Here is a 20,193-nt window from a genome sequence, read left to right as displayed (position 1 = left end):
GCAGTCTGAGCTGTATAAAATACCAAACAGCTATAAAATGTGTATCTGAATCCCACTCAAAAATAACCTCGAACAATATCTTTTATTCATCTATTGTAAATGATATACCTAGAGTGACTTAGATGACCCAAGAAGTTAACGTTCGTTCTTATATCTCCAACAAGTTAAAAGAGAACCACAGTTGTATTAAGAGAGACAGCTTTGTCATTAATATGTAATGTCTATTTTTGCTCCAGTTTAGGTTGTGTTGTAGCTGCTCGGCAGCTCTGCTGTGGAGCGGAGGATAATAGAGGATGCTGTACGTGTCCGTACTGTGCAATAATGAAAAACACCCCATGCTGCGAGAGGAAATAGGAGATTTCATAATCTGTCTGAGGCTTTGGCCCTAGTCGCTGGTCTGTGGAGAGAGTCTCATTAAACTTCTCATTAGTGACACACTGGGCTTCGGTAATGACTGAATATATATACAAATCACCTCACACAAGAAAGGAGGGACCACAACATGGGACCCCACCTGAATCCTTGTGCTGCCAAGTCCACTGATAAAAGCATTTGTACTTGGAAAACTGCACAGTATTGTACACCTGTTTACAGTTGGGAGAAGGCTTGAAAAAAATGTCCCAACATGTAACTTCAATCAGACTCCATATACTGTATATTACCCAGGTACCTGCAGAGAGGGGAGGGGAGGATGTTTGAGGACCTCCCCTTTTTCCCTTAAAGTGGAACTAGGCAACATTTTTTACCTTAATTAACCGTTTCAAAGTAATTGTGATAGTTAAATGGCTTGTTAAGAGGACAATGGAAGCCTTCTGTCTTCCCACTTGTGCCTCTAGGGCTGAATATGCTACTTGCAACTTCTCAATGCCGTCCCTGTAGCCTAGATCTCATCTCGGTGGTCCTAGATCACGTCTCTCGCAAGAAACGTCACGGTTTACGGCACTACTACACAAACACACCCCCAGCAAGGTATCGCTTCCTTCATTTTACAGGCGTTTACAAAGGCAGAGCCAAAAGAGAAAAGGAAGAGGTGGCCGTTGTCAGAGGATGGAGGAAGAAGAAAAGTCTTCAGTTCTCAGTCTTAGTCCTCAAATTCTTCTCCGCTTTGTCGTCTCCATGTTTCAAAGGCATCTCCTATACAAATCCTTATTTTGTTTCTCACTTTGTCACGATGTATTTTGGAAAAATAAGAGGCCTTTTAGGTTTAGTAACGTCAAACATTTGTGATTAGAAATGTTCCAGCTGCAGCTCAGTGGGAACTGGTAACCTAGACGCCCAAACACTACTGACTTTGTGTTTGGCAGATAAGTGATGAGTGGAGCATCGGACCAAAACACAAAATGACAACATAAACATTACCTCTGGGCTGACACCTAGCTTTTCAAACTCAAATATTCTGGCTGGACTACTACTGTCAGTGATATCGATATTTAAAACGAACATGATTCCTTAATGTCTGGTGACATTCAGGGCCATTTTATGATTACTTGGAACATAATTCTTACATACAGCACCTTTAACTCATGACGCTTTACATTTAGAGCTGGTCAAGACCAAACTCTAAATAAGCCAATTCACAGACACCCAACAGAATCCTCCAGGAGTAAACACTTGGTGACGTTAGTGAGGAAAAATTTCCTTTTAACAAGTTGAAACTGAATGTGTCTGCACAGGCTTGGTATTATCCATTTAACATAATACAGTTACATACTCTGGGGTAAAGTGAACAAGTACAGATTTGATGAGCATCTCTGGGATTAATCATTAATCAAATTAAAAGACCAATTCATCCACATATAATTCCTGCTGGCCATTTACTATGAATGCTTAAAAGGCCAGTAGAGATCATACTTCTAAATAATTTCAGACTATTTCAATGTAATGACTGGCATGTGTCATGATTATGTGTCTTGAGGAGGTGCGACAATAGTGTGGGTGAAAACTGTGTTTAAGAAGGATCTGGTATGCAGTCCTACAGATCCTTAGAACTGACAAAAACATAATTAAAGACAGAAATAATAAAATTTTTATAGTATATGACAGACAAACGGAATCCAGAATGTCAAATTTACAAATTTAGTCTGTTTCATACACATCATTTCATATTATGACACAAAATTCATCATTGTTTCTGGTTTTGTCAGACCCCAGTAAGCTGCTTTTATTTCCAGCAGCAATGACAGCAAGACAGATGATATAGTCCAACGTTGTTTTACCTCTGAAAGGGTGACAGACTCTGATATAAAATAAAGCCATCACACTCTGAACTGACGTGAGCAGGATAAAGAGGACTCTGGCTGTGTGCGTGTCTGGCGTTGTGTGTCTGTGTTTATGCACATGTTTGCACCGTCTGCATGCCTGCTTGGTTCTGCAAATGAAACTTTGTATGAACACTCTGATCAGTGCACCCCTTGGCTGGAGTGGAGCCTGGCTATGAATATCAATTCTGCATTCATCGCCAGTTGCTCCCCCTGACGCCCCACCTGACACAAAAGCGAATCAGCTTTCTGTTTGTGTCAGCATTTACCAAGAAACACTGTGCGGCTCTTACTAGGAAGACTCCTTCACCAAGCCTCCTTACCTCAAGGGCATCGACAGACAGTTCTATGAGTAGCGAACACAATAAATTTGTGCAGGAGTTGTCAGAAATATGGGAGACAGTTGTAAACTTCTAGGTATTAAAGTTTAACAGCTATAAACACAAACTAAGGGGAAACTATTTGTGCTTAAAATGACAGTCTATCTAAAAGCAAACATTACAGTATAATAATTATGTTTTGTTTGTCCTTCTGCAACACAGTCAACAGACATAAGTACACAAATTCAAACGGCATTATTTAACAGACATTATGTGATCAGTTCTGTTTGTTGGACTGTCTCTCTACAGGATTATGCAAAAAATACTGCACATATTTTCATGGAACTTGGTAGAGGAATAGGACATGGGCTAAGAATGTGCCCCTTAAATTCTGGAGCAAAGATATAAAAGAGGTAGAGGGTGGAAATATTTTCATTTTCCTTTACACTGCAGAGTAGGATTTAGCATAGTATAAGCTGGCAACCAAAGTAATGGTAAGATAAAAAGGGGGGGGGGGGGGGGGGGGGGCATTGTTAATTGCCAATGTGGAGATATCTTAAAGTTGTAAAATCTCTGATGGCCACTAGGGTTGGCTCCAAAAATTGCTGACTCCCATAGACTTATATTTACTTTCTCTCTAAAAATACTACATCAATAATAATAATTACATATATATTTTTTAAAGCCCATCATTTTATTTGGAATCTCTAGTAACTGATCTGCTGGTCCATCTATTGGTTCTTCCTCCATGAAACAGATGAACTCAAATGGAAGCTTTGATGTCTACTGTGCCAGGTTTTGATTTTCAGGTCTTTACGACAGCTCAATAACCTGCAGAGATTTGATTAATTTAACAAAATGTATGTGTCCTGATTATGAGACTATGAAATTACTTTGTCATGCAGTGTTTGATTAAGTTTTCCATTTCACTGAGTCAGTAAAGTAACAGTTAGCATTAGCTCACCTCTGAGCTTGCATGCTCCCATAGCTCCACCCTTTATGTCCAAATATGGTCACTTCTGGCTCTAAAAAGTCAACATGGCAACAGTCAAAATGCCAATTACCGACATAAAAACAGCAACTCACAAACCAATGTCTGATGTCATGGTTGCACTGTCCACTAATTATATACAGTATATGGTCCTAATTTGTGGTTTGTTTGTAGAACAAGAAAAACAGCAGACTCTTGGCCTTGGTGGAGGTCTGGGCTCTATGAGTGCACCTCTAGTTTGTATAAGTTTTAAATCAAGATTAAATCTGTAGATTGTTGCTAAAAAAATTTACTCTAAGTTTTAACAAAGGCAGGCAGAAGGTCACCAGAAGGAACTTGGCAAACATATTAACAATAACATTAGGCACATGCAGGTCCTCTCTTCTGATTGAGATGGTCATAGGGAACATTTTTAGTCTGATTCGGCATATGCGGGTCCCTGTAAACACAGTCACTGTCAGTAATGTTAGACAATCAGTAATCACACCCAAAGGTTATGAATTGCTCCTGAAAGTTATAAAATAATAACTCAGAGGCTTCATACCCTGAACCTGGACAGTATGATTTTATTGCCATACACCTTCTAAACCCCAGGGTGTTTAATACACTCCATCTGTTCTTACCTTTCACAATAAAACGCCCAAATTTATATAGTACATACTGCAAGACTCAACGTAAATTCAGTCAGAACATGTTGCTGAGAGGCAACACTTAAAATAGATTACTATGACACTATTGCTATGAAGCAAACTCACTAGTCTAGGAGAGACATTGCAAGTTCAGCATCAAACTTCATTTCTTTACTTGCCAAGAGCTGTCGCCAGTGGTGGAAAGGAACACCAATATTAATTATTGTTTTGCTTCTAACGCCTCTTTTGCACCAAATGTTGCCAGGAGCAGGTGGTGGTGCTGGTGATAACAGTCATTTGGCAAGAGCTTCAGCCATCATTAAATTTACTGTCCCTTCACATGATTAACAAGAGTCTAGAACGTACCTTTTGGGCAGCACTACCACGACTAATTCTCATGATAGACTGCCAGCAGACTGCAGACCACTGCAGTGATTCTCTACACCACTTGAGGATACATTGTTGTATTATGGCAGATAGTACAAGGCTTAACTGCTTAGCATCAGTAGATATACTATATGGACAAAAGTATTGAGACACACTGAATTAAGGTGTTTCCTTTCTAACAAGGCAGATGGGTTAAAAAACAATAATGACAAGTGATATTATGCCATTTTATATTCTCATAAATATGTGTTTTATTTCATCTTTAAGGGTAATTTGTTGTTTTATATTAACGTGTATGCTTTGCCTCTAGATTTCTGAAATATTTGTTATGTTCTGAAAATAAATTATCATTTTAAACCAAAAGTACCATACCATATCACACCAACTTTATTTATAAAGTACTATAAGAACTTTACAGCAGGCCAAAGTGCCCCACACGAATCATAAAACAAGGAAATAAATAAGTAAAAACAGTGAAAACACCAGGTATGAAGTGGGCTAAGAGCAACAAAATACAACCATCATAAAAAAAAAAAAAGATAAATTAAAATCTGGTAAAAACAGCATAGGAAATATTAAAAAAGAAAAAAGTAACCATCTGTTTTTTTCATCGCCCACTCAGGAAGAAAGATACACCCTTAGAAATACTAATTTATCATGACAAGTAATGCTACAATTACTCCTACAAGCTATAGGTCAGATGTATCTCAGTAGTTGTGTCCATATAGTTGTTGTATGTTTCCAACAGATTGACATACATTGATATGTTTAACATTAAAACCATTATCTCTTTGGATTCTTCAAGCTGATGAAAATGTGTGTAAATGTTTGAATATTTTAAGCTAAAAATATTGCAAGTTGCCCCTTTAAGCAATTGGTTGCATTGTTTTGGGGTTTTTTTGCACACTGCTGCAGCTTGTTATTACAAGCCAATCATGGTTTATGTTGATCACTTGTGTAATAATCATGATCCTGTATTCTGGTCAGCTAAACATGCTTCACCACTGAACAGTTTTCTTGACAACCACAGCCTCAGCCTTGGCACGCTTATGTTAGTGATCACATGGACATGGATGGTGGGGAAAATTCCGAATTTCTTCCTGTTCATTAATGCCATCCTATTTGCACTCTAGCTGACAAGGTGCTTCTATTTGCAGTTCTACAGAAAACACAGAGGTTGGTGCTTAATTTATGTAATGAAATGTAACTAATCTCACAATAGGCAATGTGGTCAATTTTATACAGAGGGCCAGTTTGTGAGTGCATTGCAAAGACAATAACTTTCATTCATTAATGGTTTTCAGTATATCTGCCATGTTGGTTAATCATATCTACTGCCATTTTCCTTGCACCCCTAGGCTGAGAAAATACACAGGTGATGATCCAGGCTGAGAGATGAGAATAATACAAAAAAGAGTGTGCAGTAATAGCAGTGAGAAAGCAGCAATGGCACAGAGACCCCATTGCTCACTCTATGCTCTCATTATCTGCTGTGACTCCAGGTCTTCAATATTAGCCAACAATAAACCCACTGCAGGACCATCTGCTCTGCCAGCACTGTTATTTTAAGACAGCAAGACAGCCACAAAGGAAAGAGGAAATATATACAGTGCCATTAGTTTAAATAATAAAGAGGAAGGGGAGGTCGAGCATTTTAATGAGTTGATAAAGCAAATAACTTAGATATGTCTGTGAAGCTCCTCCTAAACATCACACATGTTGTTCAGATGCCCATCCCCACAGATCAGCTGACATTTCAAAACAGAAGACAAAATCCTTATGGAGGTGTGAAGGGCCTGATTTCAACACGAGAAAGTGAGAGCTCCTTCTAAACCCTGACAACCAAACCAGGTTTCTACAGAGTTGGTACCTCGAATCATGTACTGTGCACTGAGTCAGGCTAAGAATAGCAGAGATGCTTGAAAACACAAATCACTCTAGACAACAATGTCAAGGCAATTCAGCCAATACTGAACTCAGGTGTGCAAAGCCTGGATCATTTTCTCTGGCCACTAACAGTTATGCAACTCATTCGTTACTAGCTTTTTGCAGAGAAAAAGAAAATCACAAAAATGAAAGAATAGGGTGATGTTTGTAGCAAATTCATATCCTTTCAAAGTTTTCTGTTATGGACTTTTGTAATTATGTCTCTTCCTCTAATCTCTGCAAGTATTCTCCTCATCCTAGAAAATCTTACCTTCTGTCTGATTTCTTCCTCCATCTTCACCGGGGAGCCCAGCTCAGCTACCTGTTTAACCCCTTCACTGGCAAGGCCACCATATTCCCACAGAACATAGTTCTTAGAGTGGGATGCACCAATGATGGCTGACCAATGGTTGGCACGACCTGTCAGACAAGAAAACATCGTAATGATTGCTCAGTTCCACCCATTTCTCAAAATGTACACCATACAATTTACAAATAATTTTAAATCCAAAAACAGAGATACAAAAAAGTAAGCAGTACTCAATCTGCTCATTGGTTCATGGGTTTGCTGACAGAGCAAACCTTTGGTGTAATCATTGGTGACAAGTTCAGTGAATTGTTTCAGTGAAAAGATGTAGTAGCCCATTTAGATTTTATGTTTCATTATAATTCCTTTACTGTCTCTCTATACCTTTCTTTCATAAGGTAAGGATGTGAACACCCAAGTGACACATAAAAAAAGAAAAGGTGAGGTCTACATCAGAACTGTAGATACAGAAAAGCAGAGATAGTATCTGTGAGGATCTAGCCGCGGTAAAGGTAAGCTTTAGCACAATTAACTTAGAGGGTTAAGCCTTGATTTGGCCTCCATTGTACTGGAAGGTATGTAAGAAAAATGTTATTAATCTCAAGTACTTCTGTTCCTGAAGAATTGATGGGGTCCCTCTCAATAGACGTTCGTGATTTTAGTCTTATCTCAATGAGAACTGTTCGTATAATTATACATATCTGCCTCACTGGAGCTTTCTTTGGTTTCTGGCTGTGTGTTATTCTTTTATCATTTTCTTATATTTCATTATTTTCATACAAGGAAATTGCATCCAGCTGGACCTGAATAAAACAACGATGATCTTTAACTCCTGAGTCGCTTATAATTTATGTTCAAGGCCAGACGAGAGTTCTGCTTTCACATTTCATAACAGAAAATTCAGCTTCTCTCAGCAGCTATTCGTTGTAACCAAAAAGTAACTGCTGGAAACTGTTTTAACTGGACAACTGCAGCACCTCTCACCACCTATTTAGTCAAGGTGAGGTTCACCCAAATAGGTCCTAGGTGTGGATCTCCATTTCACGTTCTAAATAGAGACCTTACGCTGCAGTTCTGTAAGTCACCCTTTCTGTGGGAGAATGCTTGGAGGTATAGTTAGATGGATAATCTGTGCTGCCAGAACTATGGTTTTATCAGCTACTGTACTCCACAGCTAATTGCTTCATATGAAACAGAGAACGGGCTACTGTGACCAACACATGCAAATCTACACAATTAGTGCAATTAGCTCACCACCGGAACCTTACAAGTCATTAATTATTTTAATGATTACCTTTAAAGCTTTTCAGACATGGCCTCCCCACATTTTCAACAGATTCTTTTAACAGCCTGCATGGGGCTTAGTGTGTCTTGGTTACTATTCTGGTGTCCTTATCTGTATTTGGAACAACCTACCTGAGGAACTTGGACTCGCAGAACAGAGCACATTTTTCGCCCCAAGCTTTTCTAAAGATTTGACCCTGGCAGATGGGGAGTCACTGCCAGTGACTAAACAGATTCAGCAAAATGACTCAGGTTTCATGACCTTCAAGGGGATTTTGACATGCAGTCGCAGAAAAAAATATTAGACCACCTTTTGTTTTCTTCAATTTCTTGTTCATTTTAATGTCTGGTACAACTAAAGGTACATTTGTTTGGACAAATATAATGATAATAACAAAAATAGCTCATAAGAGTTTAATTTCAGAGCTGATATCTAGCCATTTTCCATGTTTTCTTGATAATAGCCTAAATCACTTCAGTTCTTACATCAATATCTATGGCATTGTACTGACAAAAACAGTGCTTTTAGGCATTCTATGTTTTCTTTTCTGTCTGTTTTAGTCACATAATACACACAGGAGTTAATACTTAATTGCATAACCATTGTTTTTGATGACTTTTGATGGGCTAATATTTTTTTTCGCGACTGTATGTTTGAGGCAGTAATATTGTTTCTTTTCTGAAATAAAGATTGATTCAAAGCCAGTTTTTTTTTTTTTTTTGAGAGGGAGACATATATGCATATAGAAAGAGCACAGGATACTGCATGCAATGAGGGATTAATAATCTGACACATTTTATAGATCTCTGCTAATAATAGAGGCTGTAACTGTCCCTCTGACCTCTGGCAAGAGGTTAATAGGAATATTAATGATCTATTGTGCATAAATGAAGCATGTAATAATATTTATAGCTGTGATCCAGGCATCCAACAAAGCAAATATTAATACAGAAGATATTAGAAGTGCTAAATTATAATATGTGCAATGGATAGCTCTGACCAAGCGAATAAATGTTACCAAGAAGAGGCCAACAACTGGCAGTATACCTTGAACAATACTGTCATCAAAGTAGGTTATATCATAGATTACACTGGGTTACAAAATAAATGTTTTTTGCAAGTTGTCTAGGTTTTTTCAACTGAATTAGGACCATTTTGCACCGCTAAATCCAAAAATGACATCTGTTTTTTCTCAATCAGGTCAGGTTTTTTTGCTAATTTGATTTTGAAAAATTTGATCTTCTCACAAAATTGATTACATTTTTGTGACTTTATCAGTTGATTTTTTTATATAGTTCTCACCCAAAATAGGTTTTAAGAGAAAAAAAATCATTTTCTAACAGGATTCCTGTTAGGTACAATGGTGTATTCCCCGCAGATGTAGCAGAATATGTCAGGCTTATTTTTGCAAGATCTTCTAGTCAAAGCCATTTCATAATATTAAAAAAATCATTACTCGTAAATTGGCAAAAGTAAAATCTTCAGAACTCGTTTATTGCAAGAAATATGAAAGAATTTTGTATCATATGATGTGAAAATGCCCATAAATGTAAGCAAAAATGTTAAAAAGCCAATATGTAGCATAGTTCAGAAAGTTGACCTGATTGAGCAAAATTAATGTGATTTTTGGATTCAGCACACCAAAATTATCCTAAATCAGCTCAAAAAACTTCAACAATAAATTTGTTGTTGACCAGTGTTATAAAAGGGGTGTTTTTGGTCTGGACATCACTATAAGGCTTTGTATTTCTTGCTTTGTGCAAAATGAAATCGACTCTGACAAGGTATTTTTACAGTCCGTAATGGAATATGAAAATATATTATGTCTTTCTTTTTCTTTCTCCCCTCAGTCGCATACACATAAAAATCTCTGTTGACAACCAGGCCATTCTACACCCCAGCGTACTCCTCGTGTCCAAGAGGGCTCATGGCTTGTGCCGAGTAGCCGCGCATCACTGCATGACTTACAATGGGGACAATCGAGAGAAAGAAAATAGAGCTGTCAAGGTTATCACCAAAAAAGTCCTGTTGGCCTGTTTTATAGTGAATTGCTGGTCTCAGAATGTGTGTCACCACAGTGGTCTAAGGCTCCTGTACTAAAAGGACATCAGTTAAAAATAAACGGATAAAATGCAGTGAAGTGACACATATCATATAATAGCATCTCTCAAGGAGTGAAAAAAAAACCATCTTTAATACTTCATGCTATGTTTTTTTTTCCTTGAAGAAATGATTGGAACAATCACAAAAGCTGAAAAAAGGTACATTTAAGTCTTTGCTGAGGTGAAAAGTGCAGTGAGTAGTGGGGTATGAGCAGAGTTGTGGTAGCTGGTAACCTAGGATATGACTTTGTGCAAGGAGAAATCCAACAGAAGTGGCCTAAGAGTTGAGATGAAACAGAAACGACACAGCTTGACCTATCCATTTTCAGGTTGATCTATCTATGAGCCGTGTGCATATATGTGTGTAAGAGTGAGTCACATACGAACCACTACCTCTGTAAGACCATAAATTAAGGCTCCTTTCGATCTTAGGGTTTATCTTACTCCACTCTAATCAGTATATTGATCTGGCTGGCAACCATCTGATTTAAACAAGAGAGCCTCTGTAATCCTTGAGTCCATTCACATCCTGATAATGTGGCTCAAGGTTATCCACACATCCAAGAATAGTGCTACATATCTGCACCCACATCACCACGGAGAGGCACGAGTCATGACTAAAGTGCCTACATTTCGGGGTAAATACTTAGTTTTGAAACTGCTGTGCTTGTATGTGTGGCTGAGGTGATAATTTGCTTACGGGGATAGTCTTTGGGATGAATCTTCTCTGACCAGTTCCCGTAGAAGGTGACTCTGTATTTGGCAGTTCCACAGGCACAGCAGTCGAGCAGAGGTTTATCTGTAGCTTCTCCATACAGCGACTCTGGGGTGACGGGGAGGGAAGAATGCTCATTATTATAAGTGTCTATAGTTCCCACCACATAGGAGACAGGTGGTTTATGAAAGTCAGGGAGGAAGAGAGGGAGGGCAGGAGAAAAGGGGAGGATGTGCAGCAAGGTTCTTTTGATCTGTTACTCAGTGTGGCATTCAATGTCATGCGCAGCCAGGGGTCACTCTCATTTACAATCACTCACATACCACAGCACATCAGCCGAGGGAAATGTCCCTGCATCAAAACTGAGAATGAAAGAAAATAGAGTAAAAAATGAAAAAAGAGACTCTGATTTGTAAGTAAAATAGACTACCAGCAGGGGATTGAAGGACGGATAAAATGCAAGGGAAAACTCTTTATTTTATGTCAATAAAACAATCCTACCTCTCTCACACATTCTCTTGGTAAGAGAGCCTTCATCCTGGAAATAAATGATCCTCTTCTGTACAATGCTTGCCCTACAAAGTGAGAACAAGGAGACACAGAGGCAGTGGAGAAAGTTGGTTGGTGGTAGCATTAACGAAAAATATAGAGTAAAAGGTCACAGCAGAAAACGTAGAAATCACAAGGGACATTTTGAGATCCTGTGAAGTAGTATTGTGGAAGTTGGAACAGGTGTGCAGTCAATCATGTCATAACCGTCCTCCTGTTTTGTCAGAAGACTCCTAAAAGCAAGTATCAGAGTCCACGGGGAAATGGCTAAATCAGGCAGCCTTTCAAATCAAGGCATTCAAAGTCCCATGCAAATACCACAAAAAGCAGGTATCAACATTAAGATACACTCATACATAGAAACTAGCACGTTGACCCGCAGGGAAATCATGGGTTCTAGATCCTCTGATACAGTTCATTCCTTTATTTTCTTTACTTTCTTGGTAAATTCCACTGGTATTTTCAGCTGAATAACCTCTCAGCTGGCATGTCTGTTTCTGCACATGAAATTTGACACCATGGTAACATGGTCCTATTGTTTATCTGTTGCTAGGTGACTCACTTCAATAATGATTCTACGATTCTGGGCATAGCAACATGATTGTAAGGTTACTGTATTCCAAAATTACAAATATCTCCCAAAATATTGGTCCTATCAACTTGCCATTTTTGCTAGTCTGTTCCTTGACCAAAAATACATATGTATGCCAAACTGCAGCTGTCAGCTCTTTCCGGATTTTGTGTGAGGCCTGAGACACACACACAAATAGAGTCCACTTCCCTTTTATAACATAGATGGATGGTTAAAAAAGATGAAAGAAAACAGAGAAACAAGGCAACAAAGATTTTTTTGAACATCCCAAGGCACTCTGTGTATAAAAATTGCACAAGGATGCACAGACACTGCCATATACAGTGATATATAATGGGTTGATAAGGATGGACTGACAGGCCGACGGTAATATTACCAAAAATTCTAGGTTTGGCAGAAGTGAGTTTTTCTAGATTGAGCTGTCTGAGAGACTTGTCCCACCGAGTGGTGGAGAACACAGGTCTGAGAGGGGCCTTGACATGTAAATCAGCCACAAACAAACCTTTTCAGAAGCCAGCAGACTTGAGAAAACAACAACAGAGAACAAGCCTTTAGGCACCTCACTTCCTCACAAACACTAGCCTTTTACAACAGCCATGGCTGCAGAAGGGTTCCCATGGAGATAAAACTCAACAATGAGGTCCCGGGTTAATATCTGATCCAGGTGGGCCCGGTCCAGCTGGACTCGTAGGATACCATTTATTCTAGAGTATCAAATTGAGCTGTGGTCTTTTAGACTAAACTTATCCCAGAAAGGCTCCCACTGAGAAAAAAAAAAAAAAAAACACTACTGTATGTTAACAAGGCAACAGAAGCATAGAACATGTGTTTTTAAAGGCTGATTACAACAGTTTGGAGCAGAAAAAAAAAATACTTTCTTTAAATGCATGTCTGAAATTGACTACTTTCACTTACAAGTGTGTGACTACTACACTGAACCCTTACATTCTAAAAAAAAAAAAAAATGTACTGGCTCAGCTTTTAAAAAATTGAGGTAATAATTTGCATGGATCTTTTTAAGCAATGCCACTGAGAGTTTAATATAAGTATATCCAACAAACTTCTAATTATCAGACTGACACAATTATGCATGGCCTGAAATGCCTGAATAAATCTGAATTGCTGAACATCAAGCTCAAAGTAATTAATCAACAAATCTGATCTGAACATCACCATTAAAAATGAAGACGGGAGCAGTTTTTTAAATCTGTTTAAGTACATATTAGTTTCGCTACAGAGCTAATGTAGGACCATGACAGAAGACTGTCTAAAAATCATATGTAATAGTGACATAATAGTGTGTGAAACAGGTTCAGAGTATATTTATGAGACTGATGAAAAAAATAAATTACCCTGGATGCAACTTTTGGTATTATTATTATCTGCTATATTGCGTTTAGAAAATTATATCAATGATGCACTTTGTGATTGGCTGAAAATTGAAAAAAATAAGGCAATGGCTTCTGCCACACTACTGTGGCACAAAATATCGGTTTGTCTATCGTCACAGACCAATCAAATGTTAGCACTTTGTACTAGCCAATCGCATATACTGATACATGAACTCATTCGCCTCTTGTTGCCACAGTACTGTAGTGATATATGGCGTATACTTCAATGCATTCTTTTGTGCATTTTGCTACCACAGTACTGTGGCAACTGATGGAAGAAACAACAAATTAGTGATAGTATATAGTATAGAATAGGAATTATTGTTCTAAATACTCTATATGTTGTTTTATGGTGTTCTTTGTTCTGGAGGCTGGAGAAGGTGGGCGGAGCTACATGTTCGATAGATGTGGCAGTGCGCAGTGTGATTTCTCAGCTCAGTGTCAGTTCAGTGTATTGAGTGCTGTCGTCCTGTGGAATTCTGCACTCTGAACGTTGTCCTAGTGACAGATTTATATCAATGTCGGATTTACCTTCCAACAACACTTTTAATTTTAATTTGTCCTATGCAATGCAGTATTTTGAGTTAAATGCAGCCCTTTTACACACATTAACATTTTTATGCGTCAGTGAGCTGATTCAGGATTTGATTTCAAGGGTCTAAAAGCCGCAACTGCCATTCACTGCCTGCCCTGCTTTTAAAATAACACTCTCTCATGTTGCCGTTCACTACAATGTGCCATGAAACCTTTTTTCTTATAAAACCATTCTTTCTGTTATTATTATTATGCACCTAATTCTACTGTTTTATACACACAATCCTAGCCTTTTTTTAAACAAACCATTCTGTCTTCCATGCTATGCTGTGTTCAAACACAGCTCTGTGCTTTCACATGTTCTGTCATTTCTGTTAAACACTGTATTTTCACGCACCTTTAAACACACAGTATTTCAGTCTCATGTGAATAATAACTACAGCTATTTCATCTTGATGTATGTATTTGATTAGGATGTGTGTGTGGAGAAAGTGTAATGTATGGCCTAAGCGGTGTCCTCCTGCGCAGATGAAATGATTCAAGGTAGGCGACACCAGCAGCACGCCTCTAATTGTTCATGCTTTAATTCAATCTCACCCCAATTTCACATATCTCCCTGAGAGAGGAGCACACTGGGCCTCGCTGCTTGCCCACTTTCCTGGGCTGTCCAGACAATCAAGCAGGGTAATGCTTATTTAACATTCAATTTAAATTCTATCTCACTCTGCCGGATTCACACCACTGCCGATCCCAATCACCCCCAAAAAAGCGCAATCATTTGTATGTGTGTGTGTATGTGTGTATGTGTGTGTGTGTTATGGGACTTTAAGGAGAGAAGAAGAAAGAGGAGACCGGGCAATGTAAGAAAGCAAAAAAAAAAAAAAAAAAAGTGAGATTATGCTTTTTTTCTATGGCTGCATTTCCATTTGCATAGCCAAAAGATTTGTAAAACAAGAAAATACTCTGTTTGTGTTCACTTATCTTCTTAAAACCAGACATGAAACAAATGCAATTTTGTAAGTTCTGCTACACTCAGAAATTATATTCTTTTTTTTTTCTGTGTGGTACAGCTACAAATAGTTTTGTAAAAGTGCTAAAAAGAGCCAATACTTAAACCCACTGTGCAAATGTCCTGTTAAAGTCCTCCTTCATCTGTCCCATCACTGTGATAAACGATTTCTGACAACTGCATGTGGTTGTGACATTCATCTGATCACTGATACACAGTCTCAGTCAGACAGCCCATCAGACCACATCGTACTATCCTACATATCGCACGACAGAGCAAGATGTCAAATAAATTGCTTCCCACCTACAAATGGAAAGATGAAAGATAGAGGCTACTTGACTGGTGGCTGCATTGGTATATGGATTACGTTATGATGTAACCAAGAGAAGCAACCAGAATGTAAACAAAATCATGGATTCAACTGTGGCTGAAATTTTCTGACAGGATTTCCACTTTTTTTGATCAGATAGCTGCAGGTCCTGTCTTGGTTATACTGTAAAGGTTCTCAGATGTAGAATGAAGATGTTTATTTTTAATCCATTTATGCAGAAATCTATTTGATCTGTGCAATTTTGCAATGAATATAAAGCCTATTCTATTCTATTCTAGACTAGACTATATAGGTGAGTAGGGAGATGTACAATATCTAATATTATATCGTTTTGGTTGTTAAAGCTAATTCGAAGCGAATTAGACTAAACCTAAGTTACATGTGAGGTAATGGTATTAGTTAACTTATGTCACCCAAACTCCTACAATTAGTTAATCTTGTGGTCTCATAGAGTTGAGTTCTTAGCTGTTGTGTTAGAGGTTCAGTGAGTTTGAGTCTTTTTAACTTTGGTTTCAATGGTATCATCTAGAAAATGCACATAAAATGACATTTCATGGGCATCTTGTGCAACAACCTCAAGCTGTCACCTGTCTGACAAAAAAATAACCGTGTTCCTTTCTGGTCTTTTTGTGTAGAGTAAAGCCTACAGATGCAATGTTTCAGATCACAGAGGTCCCCTGCTTGTTATGAAACTAAATAGGAGGTTGTTGAGGACACTGAGTCTGTTCTTCCATAGAACTCTATTCAAACAGAGCAGCCTGTGGTCTCCCTTCAAAGACTTCAAGGCTGAGACGTGTTCACACAAGGAGATTGGAATCCTCTGTTTCTCAATAAAGTAGATCATCTTAGGTTGCGCCACTAAGCAGCACACAGACGACATAGTTTACAGAGTGGCAATGTTCGCTGTAAATACCAGAAAACATCACATTTAAAATAGAAAACAAGTGTTGATTATATAGAAACATATTGTCTTGGCATCCGTCCGCAGTGAACTACTCCAACCTGGTTGTTATTGTGCTGGACTAGCCACAAACTCCTCTGACCTGAGCCATTGAGTGAATCTAAAGGATATTGTCAAGAGGAAGATACAGTTGCAGAAAAGAATTATTAGACCACCCCTTGTTTTCTTCAATTTCTTTTTAATTTTAATGCCTGGTACAACTAAAGGTACATTTGGTTGGACAGATATAATGATAACAACAAAAATAGCTCATGAGGGTTTAATTTAAGAGCTGATATCTAACCATTTTTCATGTTTTCTTGATAATAACCAAATTACTTAAGTTCTTACATCAATATCTAAGGCATTGAACTGCCAAAAACAGTGCTTTTAGGCATGCCATGTTTTCTTTTCTTTTCTGTTTAGTCACATGATACACACAGGAGTTAGTACTTGATTGCATAACCATTGTTTTTAATTACTTTTGATGGTCTAATATTTTTTTCCGTGACTGTAAAAGATGACACATGCAATGGTACAGATGAGCTGAATGCTGCTACCAGGACTTCCATATGACTTCAGAAATGCCACAGGCTAAACACATCCATACTGCATTGATTCAGTCATTTGTGCTAAAGGAGCCCTAAGCAAAAACTGAGTAGAGAAATAAACATACCTTTCAGATGTTCGACATGTCTGTACGATAAAATCTATTTTTTTGATTGACCTTAGGACCTACTGGAATATTTCGAGAGAGCCGATATTTAATTTTCAGCTGGAAATATTTAACGTTGTGAGAAGTGAATTCAGTGGTTGAGTTAATTAAGTTACTTTTTTTTTTCCACAGTAGTCTATTTTTTGAGATGCGCTTGTACTGTCTGAACCTGATTGAACAGGGTTGGGAGAAACCTCTCACCAGTATCTCAGCTGCAAAACCAGCAGCTGTTTGTAAGTCACCGTTGTTGGCTAGCACTTAAAACAAAGCGTAGTAGCGTGGGAAAGTCAAAGCATAGCGTCTATTTCTGTATAACAGACTGTTGCTATGGGAACGGTTTTGATGATAGTCTAAAGTTCATTTTCAAATCAATATTTTTGGTCAAATATTGATTTTTTTTTTTTTTTTTCAGAAATGGCTGTGTAATAAGTGGGATATCATAAAGCGATCTAATAGTTATGGTGAAATAAACTCCATCAGGGCTTTGTGTCAGGGTTTATTTCAACATGACCACCTCGCTGGACATCATCCTTTACACGACAGTGATGTCACCTTGTACAGAACCCATCAGCAGAATATTATTATATCAGAGGAGCAAGAAATGAGAAATTCTACCACCTTAAGTCAGCAAAATCAGAGTATTAAGCTGGTGTTACGTAGCACAGTTTTTAGCTTCTTGACAGACAGCAAAACAGTGGACGACTAACAAACAAGAAACACAAGAAGAAAACTTGGCAAAATACTCTAGCATGTACGAATGCCGAAAATAACTGGATTAAATAACTGGATCTGATGGTTGAAGTCAGTGGTCTGAGTGCAGGAGATTGAGTGAACATCCTAGCGTGACCCTATCATCAGACCAGCAGAAGACAAACCAAACCACCAAGCTTGGTCTTTCCATCTAAAAGACAGACAGCAACTGCCCATCAATTACACTGTAGCAAACCACTCTGGAAAAGAAGCATTTCCAGGACAACATGTGAGTCACTGGAGCCTTCTAATAGAAACACACACATACACATACATGCCACACACACTTTTAATTTCAAGGCCAGATGTTTTTTTTTTATTTTTTTTAGGAACTATGATTTTTTAACAGGCAGGCTGGGCCAGAGCTCTTCTGGGATAGCATATGAAATTAAAAGCAAACATTTACCTTTCTGTGGAGGTACTGAAAGTGCTTTTCTCTAATCTATAATATCAGTAATCCTTTTATGTTTTCAGGCTGTTTCATTTTTTATGTGTATTTGTTGGCTGGATGTGTATGTTTATCTGTTAGCACAGGTTGGAAAAATACAATAACATAGTCCACATTCCTCTTTTCTTATATAAACAAATATCCCAAATATATATTAGATGATTACAGAAGTTGTACACCTTCTGTCTGGAAACTTTATTAGGAGTTTGGTTTAGTTGCATCATGGAGGAAAAGTGACAGTACTGGTGGTTTTTCAGAGGCGTCTCTTTGGAGCTCTAAGGTTCACACTCCTTCCCCTCCACCTTATCTGTGTGCTTCTGTATTACAGAATCATCTCGACACTTTCATGTGTGTCTTTCTAGGTTGTGCATTCTGTCTCAGCTTCTTCCTCTATCCATGCGCTTTACTGAACACCATTCTGAAATATCTCAACTGGTCTCTAAGAAAGGACAGATGTTTTATACAACATGACCCGCTCTGAGAATTAAATGACAACAACACTGGAAACAAAAGCAAATGCTAAAAAAAAACCAAAAAAAAAAACAGTGGAAGTGGAAATGAGAGAGAAGCTGAAAAAAGAATGGGAGGGTGCATAAGAAAGCTCAGAGGTTATTGAGAAGTCAGGTCATGAGGGTATTCTGGGGAGACACGAATGAGGGAAATGGAAAAAAAAAAAAACAATGAAGACAATGATAAGGAAAGTCTAGGAAGAAAAGTGACCTTTAACTGTCCCTTTATAGAGCAGATATGGAGAAATATAGGTTAACATATGCAAAAAAGTGTGTCACATTTAGATTTTCCATTTGAGAGTGCCTTTAGATTCAAGAGCTGAGTATTTTACCTTTTGCACTCTCATTATTCATCGACGGTGTTAAGCTAATAAACTGATTCCTGCCATAATCGGTCTTCAGTTGTACCTGAGTACACTTTTACCTGGAAGTAAGCCCAAAGGACACAGCATAAGTGATTGGTGTCAGTCAGTTCTCCAACTCATAAAGGTAATGAATAGTTTATGAAACCGAGTAGAAATGAAATTGAAGCGATCCTGCTTAGCTTGAGGGAAAGGACATAATGAAACAGAGTTACTTTACATATGGGTTTAATATATTCTGGTTGCACAGCTGATAGTCCCACAGAGACATAAGGCTATACATTACATGATTAAAACTCATATTGAATTCTGGGAGACAGAATTAAACATGAGCTATGCAACCAATGCGGAAAAGTGTTTTTCAATAATTAGAAAAAGATATTAAAACTATGGATTTGACTAAAAGATTTATCTTATAAATCACTGACCTTTCTCTTAAGACCAAACTATGTTCTATCAATATTCATTGATTCAGTTCATAAGAACAGATTACTAAAATACTGAATATTAATCTGCCAGAAAAGTCTCCAGAAAGGTTAAGTGGTTCGATTTTGAAATGTATGCTTACAGATCAAATGAACTGACCAGGTTGGAACATGCACTGATAAAGCATTTTGGAAAATAAATTCTTCCTTTCAGACCAAACAAAAATCAAGAGTATCTTTTGAAAATAGTCCACAAAATCAAATTGTCCTTGTTGTAGTTAGACTTACATCTTTCATATAAAGTTTAAATCCAAAACATGGATTTAATTGTTTCCCACTTTGGAATGTCTCCTGAGCAGTGTTGGGCAGTAGCGTCACTTCTTGTAGCGAAGCTAGTAACTAACTACAATTCTCAGTAGCTTGGCAGTAACGTCACTATTTCCTGAATCAAGTAATGTTTCAGTAGCTTAACTCTTTTATTGATCAAACAGCATGGTAACGACCACAGAAGCTATTTGTATATACAGTGGAGAAGCAGTTTGTAGTCTAGAAAAATGCTATTATATAATGCACAACACAAGCACTCAAGATTGTTCGGAACGGGGCCACACACTCTGTCTGCACGGGACTCAGTTTAAACCAGGCGTTTAACCCGGAGTGGGCGTGGTTTACTGGAACGTTGTTGTGCACTTTCTTGGAAGCGTCGTGCCCGCACTTA

The 20,193-nt window shown here is 38.0% G+C and overlaps 1 protein-coding gene across 2 annotated transcripts in view; it reads right to left on the bottom strand.

Annotated features, from left to right (window-relative positions):
- spon1a (spondin 1a) overlaps nucleotides 1–20,193 on the bottom strand; it is an 84,918-nt gene that overhangs the window by 53,165 nt on the left and 11,560 nt on the right. For both annotated transcript variants that reach the window (XM_030129007.1, XM_030128998.1), the window contains exons 4-6: nucleotides 11,422–11,495; nucleotides 10,906–11,028; nucleotides 6,783–6,931 (exon numbers count right to left, since the gene is read on the bottom strand). In XM_030129007.1, coding sequence (XP_029984867.1) covers nucleotides 6,783–6,931; nucleotides 10,906–11,028; nucleotides 11,422–11,495 — 346 coding nt within the window. The remainder of the gene's footprint in view (nucleotides 1–6,782; nucleotides 6,932–10,905; nucleotides 11,029–11,421; nucleotides 11,496–20,193) is intronic.

This window comes from Sphaeramia orbicularis, chromosome 3, assembly GCF_902148855.1.
Source record: "Sphaeramia orbicularis chromosome 3, fSphaOr1.1, whole genome shotgun sequence".
NCBI classification, from domain to species: domain Eukaryota; kingdom Metazoa; phylum Chordata; class Actinopteri; order Kurtiformes; family Apogonidae; genus Sphaeramia; species Sphaeramia orbicularis.
Note: the sequence above shows the minus strand (reverse complement) of the source record. Positions and strands in the feature narration are given on the sequence as shown.